General features: G+C 31.2%; 1 protein-coding gene and 1 long non-coding RNA gene across 4 annotated transcripts; one reads left to right on the forward strand and one right to left on the reverse strand.

Moving 5' to 3' along the window:
• Positions 1-737: 737 nt before the first annotated feature.
• On the forward strand, positions 738-8,143 carry LOC107061289 (uncharacterized). 3 transcript variants are annotated; one of them, XR_001473903.1, is made up of 3 exons: positions 738-921; positions 1,101-1,250; positions 8,061-8,143. It is a non-coding gene; the product is annotated as an uncharacterized lncRNA (long non-coding RNA). The 3 variants fall into 3 exon arrangements; XR_001473902.1 differs by lacking the exon at positions 8,061-8,143 and adding an exon at positions 7,791-7,829; XR_001473904.1 differs by lacking the exon at positions 8,061-8,143 and adding an exon at positions 5,593-5,896.
• On the reverse strand, positions 7,592-9,140 carry LOC102582308 (methanol O-anthraniloyltransferase-like). The gene is made up of 2 exons (XM_006350993.2): positions 8,673-9,140; positions 7,592-8,556 (listed from the first exon to the last, which is right to left on the reverse strand). Exons 1-2 carry the CDS (start codon positions 9,108-9,110, stop codon positions 7,651-7,653), a joined length of 1,344 nt encoding a protein of 447 aa, XP_006351055.1. The 5' UTR covers positions 9,111-9,140; the 3' UTR covers positions 7,592-7,650.
• Positions 9,141-9,424: the final 284 nt, after the last annotated feature.

Below are 9,424 nucleotides of genomic sequence, written 5' to 3' on the forward strand. Positions count from 1 at the left end.
TGGAAGATATAAAACTATTAGAACAATTAATGGAAGAGAATTTATACATGTACCAAAGAACCCAAGATATGTTATATCTGGGATATATTGTAAATAATATTAAGGAAATATTCAGATTAAAACAACTATTGGAAGAATATTACAATAAATATTACTACATATTACCATGAATTTAGCACTACAAAAAAATAAGATTAAAGGGATATCAAGATTAAGACATAATACAAAAAGATATTATAATAAAATCTTTAAAATAAGATACTCACCTACCACACTACTACCTACCACACTACTACTTCTATGACTTCCCCAGCTACCAGTTCCGCACCAAAAAAAGCAACGAAAAAATTCCTTATTGTGGGATTGTGTCTTATTATTATTCTAAACCTTGTAATCTCTTAGAAGCTCCGTATTGATTTAGAATAGTTCCTTGGGAGGGTTCAGTATATTTATTTACAAAAATACCTTGTGTGACAAATTTGGAGTATTTATGTATTTAAATAGGGAATTTAGTTATATTATGATCCATTTCCGCATTGCATGATTTAAATTAAGGGTAAATGTTATTCTACCTACCTATTATCATAGGTGTCTGCACGGCCAATGGATTGGATCGTGAGGCTCGATTTTATTAATAATAAAAAAATAACAAAACAAGTCTAGGCCCAAAATAGAAAGAAAGAAGAAACAACAAGAAAGGAAATAGGACAAGATTGGATTAAATGGGTCCATCTATATATTTTCTCTATCTAATAAGGGTTTTCAAAAGGAAACTTCTTGTTCTCCGCCGCTGCATCCAGTGTTCTTCTAAGATGTTGAAGAAGACAAGGTTCCTAACTGGCGGATGATTTTTATTTTTCTCTAGGTGATCAACACTCGAGGTCCTATGTGGTGTGTATCGTTGGCAATCAACTTTTAGAAGTAAGACTCATAACTCTGTGTCCTTTTTGTTATACATCTTTATGTTCTTATAAGAGGATAAATGTAGCTTTGTGTTCCTTTTGTGAAGATGTGTTATCAAATTTGTCTACCTAATGAATATTATGATTAAGCAAAGATTTATATGTGATCTCAAAGACTTTGTCATTTCTCTGATGCAGCCAGAACTCGATTGGATAATTTATCTTAATATGATTATGTAGATTCAATTGAAGAAGTTAATCTTTTTTCACAATTGATTTAAGTATTTCCTAAAGCATGAACTGACCATCAAGTTAAGTGAAAATGGATCATGATAATTCTCAAAAGAGGTAAGTCACATGTTTATTTAATTATATTTCAAATTATTCTCATAAATTTAAGAGTTTCTTGATTGATCTAAACTTTTTGGAGACTCAATTATATCGATCTATATAATTGAAGCATATATGAAGAAATTTGACAAGTGAAAAATAAGAAAAATCAATATTAACTATGTAGGTCATAAAATTAAAAAGATAGTATTGAATATTAGACAACACAAAAAAAATGAGATGGTAGAAGGGGAAAAAGTATTCAAAACTGTGCTTAAATTATGATTAGGGTTTCAACAATTTGGATAATTATAAATACTTACATTATGAAATATAGTTAGACCTTTCTATGACAATAACTCTACAACAACATTTTACTTTAATAACCAAGTTTTATTTGGAATCAATATTTTCTGGTCTAAAATTGAAAATTATATTCGACTAAATGTGATATTTACAAAACTATGGTTCATTTGGACTCTGAAACTAGGCCTCCGAAGTATTATAGCAACTTATCTAGATAGTACAATGTATAATTTTCAAAATAACATAGTTATTTAACTTTGCCAAATATCCTTTTATTATAGTTTGATTTTGAGCTATAGTTGTTGGGTATTTGTATCTTAAATAAAATCCACTCCTAATTATGCATAAAGATAATATTTTCAACATAAATATTTTTGTATATCATCAACTAATAAAAATCTAAGAAATTTGTTAATAATATATAGTCTCATAGTTTCCGCCATTGGCAACTTAAGAAGTTTGATAAAAGTATTCAAGATTTAGTACATAACTAGTAGTAATATTCGTTTATGTAATATAATTTTATATTCTCCTTTATAGCCAAATTTTTATATGATGAATGTATTGACAACCTTTAAACATGTCAATAAATTTTATTTAAACACTCAAATTATAGATTATCCCGATTAAGCGTCTTAACAAAAACTTCTTACTCAAACTTTTGAAAAGCTTCGGCTCATATTCTCAAACTCTCATTATGTTGATAAGTTAACCAAATAAAATATGTCATACATCAATCTAAATTGGAGCATGAGTTGGGTTGTTTGGTTACTGTGACTAATATATATAACTAAATAAGTTCTCTATGTAGTTGGTACTTGGGAACACGCACAGAAGCATTTTCAACATTTATATAAAAAATGTCAAACGAAAATACTTTATCATTTGTTCAGATGTATAGAAATTCAAATGTTTAACAATTAAAATAGTTAACAATAGAGTGTATAATTAATAGAGTACATCTCTACGATAAGCATTAAAATAAAATAAATGACCAAAAAAATCAAGATTGATATAGTAGTGTCAATCAAGTGACCAATTGAGATAGTGTCAATAGCAAAAGACGCACCTTTCTTTAGTGCAGAGCCGGGTTCATGATTGCGGATTGCGCAGACTGACTTCTCCTAATGGCATATAGAAACGTGGTAGGGGAGGTTAGCTCAGGGAAGGAAGCTAAGTAAGGGCGAGCTGAGATAGTGTCAATAGCAAAAGGACATACATCTAAGCAAGAAAATATTCATATTAAATAAATATGAAGTAGAAGAACCTAAATTCCAAATGAACAAATTCAAACATTAAAATGATCTTCCTTATTCTCGAAGAATGAGAGGCAAATAGATTGACCAAGAAAGATCTTTTGTTATTCTTATATATAAAATTGTAATTGGATCTGCATATATTTGGTAAAGCACATAATCTTCTACTTTGAAAATTATATTTAAAAAATGGGCAGTATTCAATTGGAACATGAAACGTGAGTAAATTGGTCTGAGTTACTTTTTGGGGCAGCGTAGAAGAAGGAGGATCCTCAAACGCGAAAAGGATCCAATGAATCTGAAAGAATTGAACAAGGAGTTGTTTGAGGTGAAAATCTCATGTAGGATTGTGTAGAGTGGCAGTAAGGGTGACTTGTCTGACAACTTTTTCACTATCACCCCAAAAAAACAAACTTTGTCTTACGTGAAGTTGTCAAAGTACGATTAACCTCTGAATTTGAAATCACTACTTATGTTTTTGGTATTAGCCATAATTCACAAGAATATTATGTAGTCTTAGTAAGTAGGGGAAGGATTAAGAATTTGCCTGGTGAGAAATATCACATGGTTCGAGGAACCCTAGATGTTGTCGGAGTCAAATTTTTATCGGCCTTATCCTCAACAACTACTGAAAATTCTTCCACACAAACAAATCAAAAAATGGCATTCAAGACATAGTGCATATCACTTAAACACTATCGTTCACAATATTGAATTGTTTGTCTTTCGAATTTATATTGCACTGGAATAAATAATAAAGTATTTATAATAAACATTTCTAGCATAAATATTGATAAAGCTTTTGCGTGTGTTCTCAAGTGCCAATTATGTAAGTAAGTTATCCTGTTAAAATGTTATCTTCTTTAATTATATACATTAGCCACAATAAGCCGTAAAACCTCATTCAAGTTTCAATTAGGCTGATGAGTGACATGTTTAACGTGGTTAACTAATTTATATAATGAGAGCTTGAGAAAATACCTTGACGTTTTTCAAAAATTTGAATAAGAATTTTTTGTTTAGATGCTCAATCGAGAAAAGCTATAATCCGATTGTCTAAATTAAATTTATCGATAAGTTTAAAGGTTGGTAATATATTTCATCTTATAATAGTTAAGCTATAATCAATAAAGGATAGTTAGATAAACATAAATATTGTATGGTATACATTTAAATAGAATATTACTCTTTATATACTAAAACTTTTTGAATACTTTAATCAAAATTCTAGAGTTGCCAATAACAGAAACTATATATTATAAATAATTTTTAAAGTCTTTAATAGTTAAATTATATATAAAATAATTATATTAAAAATAGGTTTTTTGCATAATTAGGGAAAGAAGTTTGTGTAAGATACAAAATATTTTTATAGTATGATTTTTGAGATATAATCAGGTGGACCTTAGCTTCTGGCAAGTGAGTGTCGCAGGAGCAATATTGCACCTGTGAGTGTATTCTCCTTCGGCGAGTTTGAAGCTAAATTGAATTATATTAATTTAATATTTTAAAATAGAATTTAGATATTTAAAAAATATACAGAAATAATATAAGGTGCAATTATTTTCATATCAATATGGTGAAAAAAACGCATTTTAAACATTAGTCAAAGTTTATGTTGGTGTGTATATATCATAAATTACAATAAATTATCATTGAAAATAAAATGACAAAAATGAATAAAAAGTATTCAGGTTGTATGTATGATGGGCATTATAGAAGAGATTTATTGTATTCATAACTAATGTTTAAGAAATATTACTGCTATATGGTCATTGGGCAAAGTGGGGGAAATATAAGAATGATATCTTAGCCCAAGTTTACTTGTGACCCAAGAAAGTCATAAGAAACATTTAAAGAAGAATAAATCTCGTCCGTACATCAGTTACTTGATGGATGTACCAGATTAAGTCGTAACCTCTATAAATTGATTTCTACCTCTACCCATTAGGGTTATCATATATTCTCTACATTAATTTTCATCGCTGACGGATGTGGATGAAAATAATGTAGAGAGTATGTGTTAACCCTAATGGGTGGAGGGAGGACCAATTTATAGAGGTAAAAATTTTATCTGGTACATCCATCAAGTAACCGATGTACGGATGAGATCTATTCATCATTTAATGTTATTTATGATTTTCTTGGGTTACAAGTAAACTTGGGCCATAAGTAAGATATTATTATTACATTTCTCCATCTGGAATGACCATATAACATTAATATTGCATAACATTAGTTATACGCATATAATAAATCTCTTCTATAATGTCCATCATACATACCACAATATGACAAACTACTAATGCAAGTTATGGAGGTTTGTACATAATTTTATGTTATATACTTCCCTCCATATACTACTACTACATAAGCAACGTATTATACTAGATTCATAAGCTATAAAACATATAGCATTATGGTCCACAATAATGTCTCATACAAAGTTATCTTGTAATATCTCAAAACAATAATGTGTACATCATTATGAGAAACAAGAGATTCATTAATGTATATCAGAAACACATATTTGAGCTCAGAGTCTCAAAACATTATAAATATATCAATCATAAGTACAACCAAGACCTATTCTTTGAACATGTTCCTTAAATGTCTTTGGGTGTAAGCCCTTTGTTAAAGGATCTGCAATCATAAGATCACTTCTAATATTCTCAAATAACACTCTTTGTTTTTTAACTTCTAAAGTACTTTAATTTCATATGTTTGGCACCTTTAGAGCACTTTTCGTTCTTGGAGAAGAATATTGTTGCAATATTATAACAATAATTTTTTAGCAGCTTGGTAATGGCGTCCACAACCCCAAGTCTTGAAATAAAGTTCAACAGCCATAATGCATGAATTGTGGCTTCATAACATGCCATAAATTCTTCTTCCAAAGTGGATGGAGCAATGATAGATTTTTTAGCACACTTCCATGATACTGATCATTCAACTAATAAGAACAAGTAACCAAATGTGAACTTTCTAGTGTCAGCACATCTAGAAAAATTTGAATCCGAATGTACAGTAACTTCTAAGTGATTGGATCTCCTATACATGAGCATGTAATCCTTTGTTCCTTTAAGATACCTCTAGACTTTCTTTGCAGCTTCCCAGTGATCAATTTCGGGGTTATTTTGATATCTTCCTAGCATTCCGATTGCAAAACTAAAATTCGATCTTGTGCAAGTTTGAACATACATCAAACTTCCAACAATAGAAGAGTGAGAAATCGATTTTATTTTCTTCCATTCTACATCATTCTTTGGGCATTGCATGAGATTAAATTTTTCCCCTTTTGAATAGGAGCAATTCCTGCTAAACAATTGTTTATGTTAAATCTCTATAGAACTCTTTCGATCTAGCCTTTTTGAGACAGTCCCAATAACTCTTGTGATCTTTCACGAAATATTTCTATCCATATAATATATGATGCCTCACCCTTATCTTTCATTTCAAAGTTCACAGAGAGAAAGTCTTTCATCTCAAACAATATGTCTAAATCATTAGCAACAAGTAAAATGTCATCCACATACGGGACTAAAAATATAAACTTACTCCACTGATCTTTTGGTATATTCAACGATCATAGGTAATCTTCTCAAATTCAAAAGATGTTATGGTATCATTAAAATATATATACCACTATCGTGAGGCTTGCTTGAGTCTATATGTTGGCTTCTTTAGCTTACACACCATTTGATCTTTTCCTTTAATATCGAAACCCTCTAGTTGGTTGGAAGAACCTAGTCGGTCATTTTTGGAAAGTTTCGTGAATCTACCATTTTACCCTCCCGATATCGACCCCGAGTATTTTATGATTAAGTTTGAAAATTTAGTTTTGAACTTTGAGTTAAAAATTGAGAATTTGGTAGGTTTGTGAGTTTTAAAGGCTAAGTTGTTAAGGAAGTGATTTTGGGGATCTTTTGGAGTTTCAAGTGTCGAAATAGAATTCTGTTGATTTCATCAATCACAAAATGTGGAATCTGAGCAGAGGGAGTTGTCGATTTCAATTTTTGAGTTTTTTTAAGGATTTGAGGTCTTTAGTTGTGAAATTGTGGAAATTTAGCCTTTTGGTTGATTTTAGACAATATTTAGGGTTCGAATGCTTGGATCAAAATTCCAAGAGTTCCGTTGGATTTGGGGATGATTTTAGGCCTAGGTGAGGTCTTGGTTGATTTTTGAGAGATTCCGAGCTTGTTTTAGCCTTTTTAGGCGTGAGTTTGTTTCTTGTGGTTTTTACGGATGTCAGGTCAAGAAAACCTCGGAATCATGTTTTGAGAGTTCCATTAAGTCTGTAACATCGAGTATAATTGATTTGCATATCTAATTTGTGTGTACGGAGTTCCGAACGAATTCCGAGTGTCCTTTCGATGTTTTGGGAGTTGGTTGTGTTTTCTGATGCAGCAGGCCTCGCTTTTGCGAAGGTCCTGTTGCTTAAACAACCTCCTCTTAAGTGAAGGACATGTCGCTTAAGCGAGCTTCGCTTTTGCAAAGGGGTCTTTGCTTTTGCGATGCTCGTGCTTAAGCGAGCTTCGCTTTTGCGAAGGGGTCTCCGCTTAAGTAAAGGACATGTCGCTTAATGATCTTTCCTCAATTAGTGTAGAATTCACATTATCTGTCTTTTATCAAAACTTTATTGTGTGCTTATTAGGAGGAGGGGTAGGGGTGGGAGTGGGGGATAAATCACAAATTTTAAAAGTATTAATTTCTTTTTTGAATTTTGTACACTATCAAACATAGTCACATGATGGACAAGTACATTCTAATAGGAAAATGATTGAACATACAGTACCATCTCCATAATTCTGATTTTATCATTGATGAATTGAAAATAAAGGCAAAAAAAAATAATCTTACATCTTTGAAATTATGTTGGCTCCTTCTACATTTTTAAAAGTCATCTTGTAGACAATTTTTTGAAATTTTTCCATTGCCAATGGAGGCAAACTTATTGCTACTAAAATACCCTTTTCTCCCTTTTCATTATTAACAGGAATTCCAATGCTAATGTAAGATATAGCTTCTGAAACCCCTCCAAAAATGGGTTTTCCCCATCCAAAATCAAATTCATCAAATCCAACAGATCTATTAACTGAGACAATAAAATTCCAAGATTTTGATAACTCAGGTCGTCCTTTAATCACCATTAAATTTGTCACTGATTTAATGTACTCTTCACTCATATGATCTTTAAGTTTCTTGACTAGCTCAACTGCATATGTTAGTGAATTTGAACATAACAATCCTACTTTAGATACTGCAGCTGGAGTAATAAACGCATTACCGTAATATCCAGATGGCAATTCAAATTTTAGTGATTTTCCACGTATACTAACAAAGAACGTCAAACGAACAATTTCTCCAGGGTGCAAATCGAGAGCAATGGTACGACATTTCCATAAAAACGCTACTAACAACTCGAATTTTGTACTTTTACAATTTGGAGAAACTTGATTTTTAATAGCTTCCATCTCTGTATTTCCAAAGAAAAAAGATTTTTCTTTTAATTTGTATTCAATAGATTCCCATGCAATTTTTGACTCAATTTTCCCATCAAACTCATGGTGAGTACATGTAATACTTGGTGATGATGTAGCACTTAAGAGATCCCTTTGCCATACAGGTAGTATAGAAGGTACATAAGCTCCTTGAATTAATTCACTTAATGCATTTAGAAACATTTTGAAGCCATAAGCATCCATCATAGTGTGATTAACTCTGAATCCAATAGCAAATCCACCACAACTAAAACGAGTCACCTATGCATAAAGGTGTACGTATTAGTTTTGGATCAATAAATTACCAATAATCGATCCCCTATATAACATAAGTTTCGAAAGAAAAAAGACAATAGATATTCAAGTTGATTGTTTACCTGAACTAACAGAAGAGGACAACCGATAATTCCATCAGAACCTGGAACATTGTGAAGTAGTAAATCCAAATATGGACATGGTGGTTTAATAGAGTCGCCTAATTTGTCAAGCACCACATAAGCATCAGCTTCAATAAACATGATTCCTTCACTGTTGCAATTAACCATAAGCTTTCTATTAGGCCCTTCAATGAGCCTACCAGCTAATGGATAATAAAACACAAGTGTTTTGGACAATCCATTTTTTATAATTTTTGCAGGATCTTTTCCTTTCATTGAGGAATTGTATTTGTAAAATATTAATATGTGACTATGAAAACGTGTACTCCCTTGATCATCTATTTCAGAAAGATATTTTGTCTCACGAGGTGTTATTATTGTTGGCACTTCTAATTTTGTTTGGTGATATGATATTGAAATTGGCATAGTGTGAGACATAAAGAGTCATTGTAGGCATTTGGAATTAGATTTATATAGAGTAAATTGCATCAAGATGAAATGTAATGCAACACAAAAATGTGGTCATGGAAAAGTTGGACCCTACCATTGGTTGTTAAACCCAAAAGATAACTAAGTACAAGTGATTTTTACAAGAGGAAAAGTTCATTTTGTCTTTTATCTATTAATCTCATCCATTTTAATCATGTAACATGCTGACTTACAACACCAATGCTCTTCTTAATTCGATACTATCCAAAGTTGCCAACACATTCGTCATGTGGTTAAATTGAATATAAAATTATCCCTATACT

Source organism: Solanum tuberosum, unplaced genomic scaffold, assembly GCF_000226075.1.
Source record: "Solanum tuberosum cultivar DM 1-3 516 R44 unplaced genomic scaffold, SolTub_3.0 scf00132, whole genome shotgun sequence".
Taxonomy (NCBI): domain Eukaryota; kingdom Viridiplantae; phylum Streptophyta; class Magnoliopsida; order Solanales; family Solanaceae; genus Solanum; species Solanum tuberosum.

What these genes read in the sequence shown, in the direction of transcription:
- LOC102582308 (XM_006350993.2), bottom strand. Translation starts at nt 9,110, where the DNA reads ATGTCTCACACTATGCCAATTTCAATATCATATCACCAAACAAAATTA. An exon ending in GTCCTCTTCTGTTAGTTCAG is followed by an intron (nt 8,557 to 8,672) that starts GTAAACAATCAA and finishes CTTTATGCATAG; the next exon opens with GTGACTCGTTTTAGTTGTGG.